The 15,006-nt window shown below is 33.1% G+C and overlaps 1 protein-coding gene across 8 annotated transcripts in view; it reads right to left on the bottom strand.

Annotated features, from left to right (window-relative positions):
• LOC134686962 (DNA polymerase zeta catalytic subunit-like) overlaps positions 1-15,006 on the bottom strand; it is a 193,362-nt gene that overhangs the window by 140,028 nt on the left and 38,328 nt on the right. For 3 of the 8 annotated variants that reach the window (XM_063546847.1, XM_063546849.1, XM_063546848.1), the window contains 4 exons: positions 13,814-13,861; positions 9,111-9,274; positions 8,265-8,451; positions 6,961-7,035 (listed from right to left, as the gene is read on the bottom strand). In XM_063546847.1, the coding sequence (XP_063402917.1) occupies positions 6,961-7,035; positions 8,265-8,451; positions 9,111-9,249 (401 nt within the window). In that variant the 5' untranslated portion in view covers positions 9,250-9,274; positions 13,814-13,861. Of the gene's footprint in view, positions 1-6,960; positions 7,036-8,264; positions 8,452-9,110; positions 9,275-13,809; positions 13,862-14,039; positions 14,303-15,006 lie in introns of those variants that run through there. The other 5 variants (XM_063546850.1, XM_063546851.1, XR_010101708.1 and 2 more) reach the window with 4 other exon arrangements.

Raw genomic sequence — 15,006 nt, 5'->3', positions numbered from 1 at the left:
AAACCTTAATTCTAATTATTTCAAATCTTTACAGCAATTCTTAATTCGGTAAATGGTGATTTTACTAAAATGTAGCAAAATCATAAAAAATCAGTGCTGGATAGCACCTCAGGAAAGTTTGCAACTGTAGCTGTGTATTATTCCAAAAAGGTTATAGACATGTATTATTTCAAATATGTACTTCATCACAGCTTTGATGTTTTAAACTAAACCATTGTCTCGTCAGTAATTATCAAAAATCATTTTTTTTTTATGTTTATCATAAAAAGTTTTGATATTTTCTCATGATTGCAACCTTAAACTGTAGATCTAAAATAATGAAATTTACATGCAGAAAGCTCTGTTAATTTCTTTAAGTACCCAAGCCATGTCAACTTCAAGGGCCTGTGAATTAGTATTTTTCTATTGGTTTAGGTCCTTCATATTTGTTTTTAATAAATTAACAAGTAAGTTTTTTGTTTGTTTGAATTGTTCCACATGTTTCATATCGGGGCCTTTTAAAGCTTTCTAAGTGTATATGGTACAAACATTTCTCATTATTGACGACCTTTATTGTGGCCTATAGTTATTAATCATATTTTCATTCTTTGAACTCTTTTGGATAGCATTGGTTCTTTTCAAAAATAATGCATCCTTACTTATAAATAAGACAGTTACAGAAACTTAAATCAATACAACTGTAAAGAGAGTGAATTTATATTAAAGGCTTTTATCAAAAATAGGGAACATGTCCATGGGACTCAAATGATGCCCTCGCTAGCATTAACGTTATAAACTCAAGAACTGTAAATGTGACACTACCAAAATTTTTACTTGATCTGAATTATGGGTTAATAAACATTGTGTATTCATTCTAATTATACAGTCAGGGGCGTAGCTAGACAGAAACGATGTGCAAGCAACTACCGCCGAGCGGAGCGAGGCAAAAAAATTTTGGGACCCTTTATGCAGGAAAATGTTTTTTTTTCGGTTTTCGGTCATAGGACAGTTGATAGAGGAGCTTCATGTAGATAGAACTTATAAACAATTTATGAATGTAAAACTATTTATAAAGCTGCTGAATAGAGTAAATCATGGTTAATTGAAAACATAAACTACACATTTTTCTAATACAGAATTTACTCGAAATTGTAAAAAATCTGCTCTTCGGGTCTAGGCCGAAACGAACTTCTCTATTTATTTGTCGGCAATATTCACACTATCCCGATGCATATGCAGTAATGCTAGCGATAATAACCTGCCATTGTTCATTGGTGATCGTACATTTGATTTAAACAGACGTAGTACATTGATAGATCTCCACGGTAGCACTCGCGAGATGTTATAAACCAGTGTACATGTTCGCCATCGAGCGACCTCCCAATTGAATTCGTCAAAATTACATATCAGGTCAGTTTCGTATGTCTCTGACAATGTTGAGATTTGTTCGTTTGTTATACATGTTATATTTCCTACAACAGGAGGAAGACGATACTACACTAAGAAGCGATTTTCTGATAATACCAGACGCGACTCCACTCTCCAGTTCCATTATCATAGGCATTCGATTTTCATATGGTCTATAAACGCAAAATATAATGAGACTTTCCAATACTGTTTTGGCGTGTTTGCAGGATGAGTTGCTCTGTTAGTCCGTCGAACACATCGCCATGGCATAATTTCAACGATATCGAAGGGTTCTGATAAATCTCATGCCGATTGATACATCTCATTCCAAACAGATAAACCGTACTCTGTAAAATGTGCTCCGAAACTACATGTGTTAGACTGCGTATAACAAATTCAAATCTTGTAAAAGATACAAGTTACACTGTCCGATTTCGTCATGCATGATCTTCAATAAAACTTCTATTCTGAAACCAAATGCCGTTATTTAATGACATTTCATCAATAAAAAAAGTGACAACATGTGTGTTTCCTTTTAAATTTAATTTGTATTTTTTTAATTTTGCAATATTTTTTTTTGCATGCCGAACCGATGTGCACGCAACTGCGTGTTGGCGTATAGGGAGCTACGCGCCTGACAGTATTGTGCAATAGACTTGTAAGATCTTGACATTTGTTTTGTGTCAGAAACCTATATGTTATGTCAACAATTTGATCGCAATCCAAATTCAGAGCTGTATCAAGCTTGAATGTTGTGCCCATACTTGTCCCAACTGTTCAGGGTTAGACTTCTGCGGTCTTATAAAGCTGTACCCTGCGAGCATCTGGTTCCATTTGTAACAAGGCACAACCCTAGAGCAGTAAAAATAAATCCACCAAAATTCAAACTTTATCAGTGTTTGTGGTAATGAGAATTGTGTATAAGTTTCATAACACTATACTTAGAGAACAGAAACTTAAATTTCGAGCAACTTTTTTTTTGTAAAGTAGCATTAAACACTAGAATTGTGAAAGTTACGCAACTAAAATTCAAACTTGACTTGTGAATTGTGGTTATAAGCATTGCATAACAGTTTCATACAATTTGGTTCAGGCAAACTAAAGTAAGAGAACAGAAACGAATTTTTGGATATATACGGAGGTACTTATAGTAAGGGAAGAATGTACATACTTACAGAAGAACAAGGATATAACTAAATACGGTGGGAGCATAACAACAGCAGTATGACCACAGGTATAAAAAGTTTATATACGCTAGATTCATAGAATTTTTGTTGTAAGCCATTCGTTTGATATATTATGGTGATCTAACCTCTGTGTTTGGATGACAAAGCAATTGAATTTCTATTTAAATAGGGCATGCTTTGTACATGTTTCTCTGTAATCTATATAAATTTTGAGGTGAAAATGCAGCCATTTAATCCAAAGGGTACACATAAATTTCATGAACCTTAATCATTTCTACAGCACTTGTCTTTATACCCTGAGCTATGTTATTCTTAGAAGTAGATGCTGACTCGGTTGCTTTTAATATGGATGTTATATGATACGAATTTGCGATAATACACTAGAGGTGGTATGATGTAAATTATTGGAAGAAGATTGAAGAAGAATTGACGTTGGGTCAATGTTTTTTCTGCTGTCAGATTGATCCACTTGAGCATGCTGAACAAGTGAAGGCCCTTATATCCACATTGGAATGTATTTAAATAACGGAATTAAAAGTTTTCAAATGATTTTTGGCATCAAAACCTTTCGATCGATGTTTAGACAAAAACAATGCATTTCAATTTTTTTTTATGAAAGCCGGTACAGTATTTACCTGTACTCGTCCATTACTGAGACATTAGACATTGAGTATTTTATATTCTATCACATGTGTTTTGTTATAACAAACCATTCTCAATTGTCAATTATCCGACAACTTGTTCTCGCATTTTAATCACGTCATTCCTGATTTTCTTCGATACTCTCGGGCTTTTACCACGTTTACGTATGTACATAGTAAACAGGTAAAAGTAGAGCGGAAAAAGTTCATTCATGAAATTTTCATGAAGGAATCTGATGCAATCTGGCGTAGATTTCTTGTGATTTTCTCTTCAGCGTATGGCAGATCCGCGAAGTAGTGTTTGAGATACTCATTTTCAAAATGAAGTTAAATTCATCTGAATCATCAGTGAACATTCAATTATTTTTTTTATTAAACCTGTAATCTTTTCAGTCAAATGAGTAGTTACTCAAAATTTTAAAAGAACCTTCCAAGAATCAGAATTCAAACACTAGTACTAGTACTATATTATCTTGGATCAGAATAAATGGCGATAATCTGTCACCATAATGTTGAGGCCGACGGCTAAGGAAAGTAGCAATAGCAAGCTATAGCAAACTTTCCAAAATCAAAGTGCTGGATAGCACCTGTGGAAAGTTTGCAACGGTAGATTGTAATATTTCAAATAGATAGTGTGTAGATTGCATGGTTAACTTTTTTTTCCTACTTAAAAAAGAAAAAACTTTATCAAGAAATAATTGTAACAGGATGCTGCTACGAAGTCTCCCAAACAAAGCTCTCAAAATTAGTCATTCCCACGGGTCGCCTGACATTAAGCAAAGTCCAATACAAATTGGTCTGGTCTAGTAAAGTGATATTCATGATTTGGGTGTGGGGATCTAGACAGTTTACAAGTTCTCAAACAGGCAGGAGGTAGGGTAGATCTATACCATTTGGTTGACACAAATTAAAGTTAGAAAACGGAAACAAAAAAATCAGTATTTTTTCAATTTTTAAAGGGGCATAACTCTAAAACTGTAAAAGAGACACCACCAAAATTCATACTTGACCCATGTTTTGTGGGAACAAGCAATGTGTATAAGTTTCATAACATTTGGTTGAGGCAAACTCAAGTAAGAGAACTATTGTACATGAAGGTGGGGTATAAACATATCATAGGTTTTTGAGAGTGCACAAACAATACAAAGCCAAAGGATGCAATACACCCCTTTCTTTTCGAAAATTTGTTTTGTTGCCCTATACAAAAATATATATGGTTTAGAGGTGGGGATCTCGACAGTTTCTAAGTTCCCAGACATGAGGGGTTGGGGCTGACCCAAAGGAACCCCCACTTTATTTCATTTGATTTGTTTTGTTGCCACATACAAAAATATATATGGTTTATGGGTGGGGATCTCAACCGTTTACAAGTTTTCGAAAAGAAAGGGGTGGGGTGACTGACCCCTCTGGAGTTCCTCTATATTTCATTTGATTTATTTCATTGTCCCATACAATAATATTTATGGTATATGGGTGGAAATCTCAACTGTTAATAAGTTCTCAAAAAACCAGGGGGTGAGAATGACCCCAGGGGACTCGCCTTTTATTTTATTTTATTTGTTTTATTGTAACGTATAAAGAACATATAATGTTTAGGAGTGGGGATCTGATTGTTTTTAAGTATTCAAACATGAGGGGTTAGGTGGGGTGACACCATGGACTCAACCTAGATTTAATTAATTTGATTTGTTTTATGGTCCTGTGATCATTACTGAAAACCATGTGTGTCTGTAACTTACTGTTTTCTTCAAGCTTATAATTTATTATTGTTATTGAAAATTTAAAAAAAAATCACTTAGGGTTCTAAAGTAAATTCCTCCCTTCTGTTGGCCCCTCAAAATACAACTAAATAGACCCCAAGGAGAAAAATATTAAGAACTGAGCAAAAACTTTGTTTAGGAGTCTTAATAGCAATTAGTATAATTACGATTTTTGTTACAGTCCGATACTTATGCCGAATATGTAAAAGGCCGAGTTTATTATAGTCCAAGTTTGTTGTGGGCCGAGATCAGATGAGATACCAGGATACTTCCGATACTCTCAGGCTTTTACATATTGAATAGAAATTTGTAAAAATCGTAGTATAAAGCGACGAAAACTGTTTTAAACACGCCATTAATTTTCTCTTCAACCGGAGAAAGGTAGGAAACCTTTGAAACCGGGATTGTAGTATTCCCGTTTGGAGGCACACATATATGGATCTGACGCATGTCTGAAGAATACCGATAAAATCATAACGTAGAAACTGCTGTCGGTCGTGTGTGTATTGATTTTACTTTCCGCGTAGCGCAGATCCGCAAAGTAGTGTGTGTTCGTCTTTCAAATGAAGTTGAATTATTTGATTTATCGATGAAAATTCAGTACATTTTTTATTCAAGCTGTATGCTATTAAAATAGAAGAGCTCAAAATTTCAAAAGCATCTTTCTATTATTAGTTTTCAAACACCAGTACTACATTATCTAGAAGTAGGACACTTTTCCTAAAGTAAGTTAGGCTGTCTCTTTTCCGGTTAGGCCGATGCCTTAAGAAAGTTTATTGCAAGCTATAGCAAACTTTCCAAAAAGTAAAAACACAAATTTGGAGTTTTAACTATTTTTAAATTTCTTGATAATGGATTAATGTTAATATTTATATAATTATAAACAGATACAACAAAATTCCTTGTAAAACAAATATGAAAATTACTGATTTTGGGTGAAAAAAGCTTAATTTCCCCAAAAATCATCAAAAACTCATACCAGTCATAGTTTTTTCAGAAATCAAATAAGATAAATACTTACTTCCTGATTGGCATATGTGGTGAGCAATGGGTATTGGTGTTAATGCTTACTTATGGGTGATCAATGGGTATTGGTGTTAATACTTACTTATGGAGTGAGCAATGGGTATTGGTGTTAATACTTACTTATGGGGTGAGCAATGTGTATTGGTGTTAATCCTTACTTATGAAATAAGCAATGGGTATTGGTGTTAATACTTACTTATGGGGTGAGCAATGGGTATTGGTGTTAATGCTTACTTATGGGGTGAGCAATGGGCATGATGGGTATTGGTGTTAATGCTTACTTATGGGGTGAACAATGGGTATAATGAGTATTGGTGTTAATGCTTACTTATGGGGTGAACAATGTGTATTGGTGTTAATACTTACTTATGGGGTGAGCAATGTGTATTGGTGTAAATACTTACTTATGGGGTGAGTAATGGGTATTGGTGTTAATGCTTACTTATGGGTGAGCAATGGGCATAATGGGTATTGGTGTTAATGCTTACTTATGGGGTGAACAATGGGTATTGGTGTTAATACTTACTTATGGGGTGAGCAATGTGTATTGGTGTTAATCCTTACTTATGAAATAAGCAATGGGTATTGGTGTTAATACTTACTTATGGGGTGAGCAATGGGTATTGGTGTAAATGCTTACTTATGGGTGAGCAATGGGCATAATTGGTATTGGTGTTAATGCTTACTTATGGGGTGAACAATGGGTATTGGTGTTAATACTTACTTATGGGGTGAGCAATGTGTATTGGTGTTAATACTTACTTATGGGGTGAGTAATGGGTATTGGTGTTAATGCTTACTTATGGGATGAGCAATGGGTATTGGTGTTAATGCTTACTTATGGAGTGAGCAATGGGTATTGGTGTTAATACTTACTTATGGGGTGAACAATGGGTATTGGTGTTAATACTTACTTATGGGGTGAGCAATGGGTATTGGTGTTAATACATTTGTACTTACTTCTTGACCATTCTGGGATTGTATAAGAAAATCTTTAAGAACTGTTCTTCCTTTTCATGGTATCCATACATTGGTCTGGGGGAAAAAATATATGTATGGTTTTTTAAGTATTATATTCACTATCATCCTGTATGTTTTTGATTAATTGTAAATGGCAATGTACATGTATACCCCATAAGATATCTACATGAATTGGCAAAAAGCCAATGCTACATTAAATTATTACAATATATTCAGGCAACGGAGGAGGTCTATAAAGCTAATACTTGGTCCCTAAAAAGCCAAAAAAAAAAATTTGATTGCTCTATTATATTTCTTTATTTTTCAAATAAAAGGGCCAAATAAATGACCTTATGCTTCCTTCCAAATTATCAAAAGGTTTGCATTGTGCACATAATTGATTTGATGGCAGAGAGATATTAGCAAATAAATGGGGAATGAGTCCATAGGAACACAGATGATGCCCCTGTTAGCATATACCATTATTAAGGGACATAACTCAATAACTGTAAAAGTTACACTATCAAAGTTTGCCTGCAGATATTTGTAAAGTTAAAAATACTATGAGCTTCTCTAATTTAATGAACAACAAAGATAAATTTGTTCTTGTTGGCTTAGCCAAGTTCTGTAAAATTGTAATGTCAATTTACAAATGATATTTACCTTCCCATTTATTCATGCATTTGTAAATATATGTGTTCATGCATTATACATGTATCTTATCTTATATTGTTGTACTATCATGCCTCATGTGAGGCCTTTAGTGAAATAAATGTTTCAATGTTTCAATGGTGAACTTAAAGTAAGTTTTGTGGTAATAAGCATTATATTTTGTATATATATACATTTCGTTACATTTAGTTGAGACAAACTTAAGTTAGAGAACTTAGAAGGGGCATAACTCTAAACTGTAGAAGTGATTCAACCAAAATTCAAACTTGATCTTTGTTTTGTGGAATGGAGTATCGTGTATAAGATCTATACCATTTGGTTGACACAAATTAAAGTTAGAAAACGGAAACAAAAAAATCAGTATTTTTTCAATTTTTAAAGGGGCATAACTCTAAAACTGTAAAAGAGACACCACCAAAATTCATACTTGACCCATGTTTTGTGGGAACAAGCAATGTGTATAAGTTTCATAACATTTCGTTGAGGCAAACTCAAGTAAGAGAACTATTGTACATGAAGGTGGGGTATAAACATATCATAGGTTTTTGAGAGTGCACAAACAATACAAAGCCAAAGGATGCAATACAATTGTTTTAATACAAATTTCCTAATTCCTACATTTGCATACTTACATCCCTGACACAAGGTTGATTTTATAAACATGCTGTGTATTAGAGTTGACTTTATTCAAACTAACATTCAAAGCTTTGTCCAAACTTCTAGCAAACAACTTCAGATAACGGTCCCATGGTTGGGTTCCATCATATGGCACGTACAAATAAGGAAAAACTCCATGTACATGCATGCATGTTTTCTGACCTATCAATAAAATGTCAGATCATATTAAAATCTGATTTATAATTATAAAATATTTAACAGTGCTAAAACAAGCATTCCTCCTTTCTTTTAAATAAAGTTATAAAGCCTTGACAATAAAAGTGTAACACCAATATATAAAATTATAATTTGACCTCTGGGTAAATGCCAAGCTTACTGGTTCAGTCTATAAATATCAGCATACAAGATACTGTTATATAGTTTTAACCTTAGCCTTTCTAAAAAGTCATTCAGCACTTATCAACCAGAACCTTAACACACCAAAGACATTTTAAACCGTTATTTAATTCAACTTAACACGCCCTTATTTTAAATTATCAAATTATCTTTTATCATAAATAGATATCATCTTTTTAAGTTAAGTAATTGAAATAATGCTCATTTGATAAGTGGAGTGATCTGAGAAAATGGAGGTATATACCAGAACAGAATTGGTCTAAGTAAAGTTGCATACAGGATTATATGAATTTGTAATTTACATTTGTACCTTAATAATGTATTTTTCTAGTAAGAAGTTTAAAATAAAATTTACAGTTTTCAACTATTTATTTATTACCAGTATCAAGATTGTCAACCAAAGATATGGTGACTAAAATATGTACATGTAGGATTCTTCTGATACATTTACTTGAGATACATACCACTTGGAGTTGATCCATATACCCTAATTACAGGGACTCTCCATATCTCTGACTGTGTCAAATCAGAGTATCGAACATCCAATTCTGGGATAGGGGGACACAAATAATGGTCAGTAGCAACTATTCTCAGTGAAAACATCACACCTTTAACATTCCAAACAGATCTAAAAAGTCATTCAAATGAAAACTTTAAAAAAATCAAAATATGTTCAAAAGTTTTCACAAATTAATTTGATAATTAAAATTGATTGAATTACACAACAAAGACAAAGTGCACATAAATTAAAAGTCTTTGGTAATTGATGGTAATAGAGAGTAACATCTTTATAAATTATAATCATATCCTACTTGAATGAACAGAAATATTTTATTTTTGTGTAATGAAATGTCTGTACTAAGTCAGGAATATGACAGTTGCTATCCATTTGTTTTATGTGTATGAGCTTTTGATTTTGCCATTTAATTACTGAATTTCTGTTTTGAGTTTTCCTCAGTTCACTTTTGTGATTTTACTTTTACAGAGGCTCCACAGTGCAAAAAAATCAGCAAAAATTTAAACACATTTCTTTTTATTTCAAATTTTATTTACAAAATGTATTACACTATTAGTTGTTAAATTATATATTGATATGGTACAAAAATCAACCAAAAAATCAATTAATTTTGGCCCCAGATGATTTTTAAAATGTTTATATCATTGAAAAAAGCTCCAAATTATCTCCCTTTGATGAAATAATGCCATTTTTTTTGCATTAAAATATCTTTCTTAACTCATTGGTGACCTATTTTTTCTTCAAATTAGGTGTACTTAAACTAAATCATAATTGTAAAATTTAAGCAATTCTGTAATATAGATCTTTTTTTTTCCTTTTCCATGTTTTCTGCTCCAATTCATTTAACAGAAAAAAGTACATTAACAAAACTGCATGTTTCTTTTGAAGGCAGATTGTGAGCTTACATGATTGAAATTGACCCAACATTTTAATTCTACTTTTCTATTAAGTATACATTTTGTAGGATAAAGATTATCTATAGAAAAAAATAGCAAATTCCTATATTTAAAAAAAATTAATTAATACCCAACATGAACCTTAAGGACAAAATCGTCTGCTGTATATTAAGCAATTCACAGGGTCTCCACTTTCTGGCTTTACTTTATAGATATATTTATACCTTTATCTTCAGGTCCTTCGTTTACTTAAATAAGCCAATGGCTTCTATTAACCCCTCATCTTGGATTGTCATAATGCAATTTTTCATGGCATATTAGTCTCATAATAATATACTTATATATTATTGTTATAAAAAAATAATTAATTAGGTTTGTGCAGCTTAACAAATGACATGAACATTTTTGTTTTTCGTTCATTTTTTTACATAAATAAGGCCGTTAGTTTTCTTGTTTGAATTGTTTTATATTGTCTTATCAGGGCCTTTTATAGCTGGCTATATGCGGTATGGGCTCGACTCATTGTTGAAGGCCGTACGGTGAACTATAATTGTTAATCTTTGTGTCATTTTGGTCTTTTGTGGATAGTTGTCTCATTGGCAATCATACCACATCTTCTTTTTTATATATACATTTATTTGGGTTCCAATTCTCAACATTTAACACAGACTTCCTCCAGTTGCCATCTATATCATGCAACACATTATGCACTTGTATCATATCAATTCTATCCCTAATATACACTTTCCAAGGTTGGCAATCCCAATGAACATAATTTACTTGAATATTAATGACTAAATTGACCCCTTGTTTACATTTAACTCTTGTCTGGATTAATTCTTAACACAAGATTTACTTGGTTGATACAAAATGTACATGTGTTTAATAATTATAAATTATTATACTTCACTTTAATGCCATAATTGATTGGCTAATACCAGGGTGTTAATTTACTCTACAGTGATTTTCCTGGGGTTTAGGGGAAGGGTCCTGGGGCCCATGCAATTGGGAAAAAAATTATGGTTTGGGGAAAATATGATTGGTCTTTACGACGGCGGGCACACGGCTTGCCTCGCTAGGGGGGTTTGGGGCATGCCTCCCCTTGAAAATTTTGAAAAATTAGGTGCAAAATCCTGCATTCTGAGAAGGATTAACTACATGAAGAGCCGTGGTGTAGTGGTTAGTGCATCGGACTACTAACACAAAGGTTCCTGGTTCGATTCCCGTTTGGGATGAAAATTTCAGGAACTCAATTTTCGGCTCTCCCTTGACACCATTTGCGAGTATGGTCTTGAGGAAACGATGATAGTCCGTCGGACGGGGACGATAAATGGCTGGCCCTTGTTAAGAGAGAGCCACATCTCTTGCACGTTAAAGACACCCTTGTAGATTTCGAAAAAGAGTAGGCTAATGCCGCTACAAGGCAGCACTCGCACCCGCAAAGTGGAAAGGGATTAATATAAGTTGCAAAACTTGTTTCCCAATCCACTATAAATAAATATGTTTAAACTAAACTATGAATTGCCTACAAAATAAGCTATCTTTTTAAAGAAAAGGATTAAAAATAAAAGTTGAATGTGTCTGAGGACACATTTGCATGCACTCAAGCTTTGTAACTTTACTCTTGAAAGGTAAAATTCAACCTATCCCTTCTGATTCTATTTATAATGATGAGAATCTATCTTTGAATTTGAATTTCATTTGTAACATGATCAGTTACACTAGCTATAGGTTCATTGTCATCTTTACATGGTTGAAACTAAGAGACGGATGGCGGAGATAGTACAGCTGGAATTTCACTTGTTTCATCAGAAGGAAGTAGAAACGACTTTTTGAATCCAAAAGCTTCCAGCTTCCGGCATTTACTACCGTCCGCCGCCTTTAGCTTCTTTGTGTAATATTTGGAATTATGAGACATGATCTACATTCATTTTGTTTACATTATGTCTCATTTTTTTGCTTTGTCATTGAATTATTCATTCGGATGTTTCAAGCGCAAACGTGACCAGAATATCCTAGATTGCAATGCAATCCAAAAAAGATTGCAAACCAATCATCGTCTTAAGTGAACGATAATGATAACTCCAGAAATACCCTGAACGCTCAGAGATTTGTCAACAAAATAAACAGATACGGAGATACGACAATAACAAAATTTCGCGACGATGTCCATATACGATTGGGAATTTTAGAGCTGAAAATTGGGGAAAAAAAGAGCAGATTTCTCTTTGGGAATGGGACCGAAATTTCGGCCCCAAAATGAGGGTTGGAAAATCACTGCTCTACCATGATATAGCTCATGGCTTATTGCTAGGTGACCCTAGAATCCTGCTTGAAGTATTGATGTCACACAACAATCACTTTTCCACTGTTGCATCATATGTTTTGTATTACATGTATGACGTCACATTTTTATGCAACTTTGAGATATCCAGTAATGGCGGAAAAATAGCAATCAGGTGTATAGAATCTGAGCCAAAACATAGAAATTACTCACTGTCTTTAAGGCCACACCAATTTAATTTCTTGTTCTACGGATTTTTGGACCCCAAAATTGGGGCGAGCGAGCGATTTGAAAATTTTAATAAAAAAATATTTAATTTGCAAATTTTTGAGGCGAAGCTAAAAAAGTAAAGGCGAGCGATTATAATTTTTTTTTGTAAACATAAAATAGTAGGTTTTGACTATATTAAAACTTGATTTATAACTTGTACCTTGACATTCAGTCTTTAATTTATGAAGTATTTTTTCCCTGTTCAACAAGAAATAATTGAATAATTAAATCTGGTCTATGTATGTGTGACTGACAATGAGACAATTTTCCATCCAAGTCATAATCAGGTTCAGAACAACCCCTTAATGTTATGAATATCCCTTTTATGAGGGGTCAAAATATTAAAGTTTTAATATTTTTTTTTGTAAAAAAACTTTTACAAAAGGGCTTATATTTTCCCAAAGAACTATAATATTTGGTATTAAATGGTAAAAACATGTCCAAGAATTTTGTAATATTCCTGGACTTTAACAGTTTAATATTATTCAAAATAAGTGGACCCATCCCTCTTTTAGAAAAGTTGTTTAAAATATAATGTATTTCTCCTCTTTTTGAGTAAAAAAATTCTAAGTTGTCAAAGGTTTTGTATAGTAGCACTGTACAAATCCTTTTCTATTTTCTTTTCTACAACAGTGAACAGTAAACATGGTAAAATGACCCTTCAAGGCCCTTGTCTGAGGAAGGGTTGGTCCCAACCTGATAAGGGAGCTACCATTTGCTTCACTTCTGTTGATTTTTCTAATATGTGTAAGTTGTTGTGTGTAACGTCATAGAAAATACTTTTAATAAGTTCATCTGTAAAAGACAATAATGATAGGACATTCAGTATAATAAATTACATGTAAATAAACACAGAGCTGAGAGTGTGATAGCACAGGAATTGGAAGTTCTATCAATAAAATTCTGTAAATAATAAAGTCGACTATCAATAGAGCTTCTCGTAGTTCTATCAATAAAATTCTGTAAATAATAAAGTCGACTATCAATAGAGATTCTCGTGGAGCTTTATTATTTACAGTATTTTATTGATAGAAATTCCGATTCCTGTAGTGATAGAGCAGATTGGTACCCTTCGAAAAAGCAGTCAACCTTGGCCTCGCCACGGTTGAAAATGCTTTCTCGGGGTACCGTACCTCTCGGGTTACCAATCAGCTACATCACCCCCTCAGCTATGTGTTATTCATATAATTAAGTACCTACTCTCGCAGATGGTAAATTTATAAACTTGATACCAGTGTCGAAAGCTTTCTGAAAAATCCACAAAGCAGGCATAAATATCAGTACATTATGTCACGGATTAACAGTACCGTGCATATTTCTTGATGTGACGGTCTGCATTCTATTCAAATAAATAAACAATAGTATGAAAACATGATGCATGCTTCTGAAATGATTTGTGTGTTGTTTAATTTATGAGATTACTGACCATCGAGTGCTGATTGTGATTGTTATATGCAGCGCCATCTCGTGTCTATCCGTGTCAATGTGAAAACTGTGGTACGTACTGAAACCCGGACCGGACGGACTCCGGACCCGGATTTCGGTATAAAACCCGGCTCAGTACTTGTGTTATCAGTCCCTGGTAGCACAAAAACCTTTTATTGAAATTTTTAAAATAAATTTTTAAAATACATTTGCAAAATGTCACCAAAATATCATTCAAAAACATGTTCTCGTGTGAATAGCATATTTTCTGGAAATATTTGTTCTAAATGTTTAAAGAGCATTAGGCCACACCAATTTAATTTCTTGTTCTACAGATTTTTGGACTCCAAAATTTGGGGCTAGTGAGCGATTTGAAAATTTTAATAAAAAAATATCTAATTTGCAAATTTTTGAGGCGAAGCTTAAAAAGTAAAGGCGAGCGATTATAATTTTTTTTTGTTAACATAAAATAGTAGGTTTTGACTATATTAAAACTTGATTTATCAATTGTACCTTGACATTTCTTTAATTTATGAAGTATTTTTTCCCTGTTCAACAAGAAATAATTGAATAATTAAATCTGGTCTATGTATGTGTGACTGACAATGAGACAATTCTCCATCCAAATCATAATTAGGTTCAGAACAACCCCTTAATGTTATGAATATCCCTTTTATGAGGGGTCAAAATATTAAAGTTATAATATTTTTTTTTGGTAAAAACACTTGTACAAAAGGGCTTATATTTTCCCAAAGAACTATAATAATTGGTATTAAATGGTAAAAACATGTCCAAGAATTTTGTAATATTCCTGGACTTTTATAAGTTTAACCATGTTAACACATTTACTTTAACAGTTTAATATTCAAAATAAAATAAGTGGACCCATCCCTCTTTTAGAAAAGTTGTTTAAAATATAATGTATTTTGAGTAAAAAATTCTAAGTTGTCAAAGGTTTTGTATAGTAG

Source organism: Mytilus trossulus, chromosome 10, assembly GCF_036588685.1.
Source record: "Mytilus trossulus isolate FHL-02 chromosome 10, PNRI_Mtr1.1.1.hap1, whole genome shotgun sequence".
NCBI classification, from domain to species: Eukaryota; Metazoa; Mollusca; class Bivalvia; order Mytilida; family Mytilidae; genus Mytilus; species Mytilus trossulus.
The sequence above is the reverse complement of the archived record's forward strand: the minus strand, read 5'-3'. Positions and strand labels throughout refer to the sequence as shown.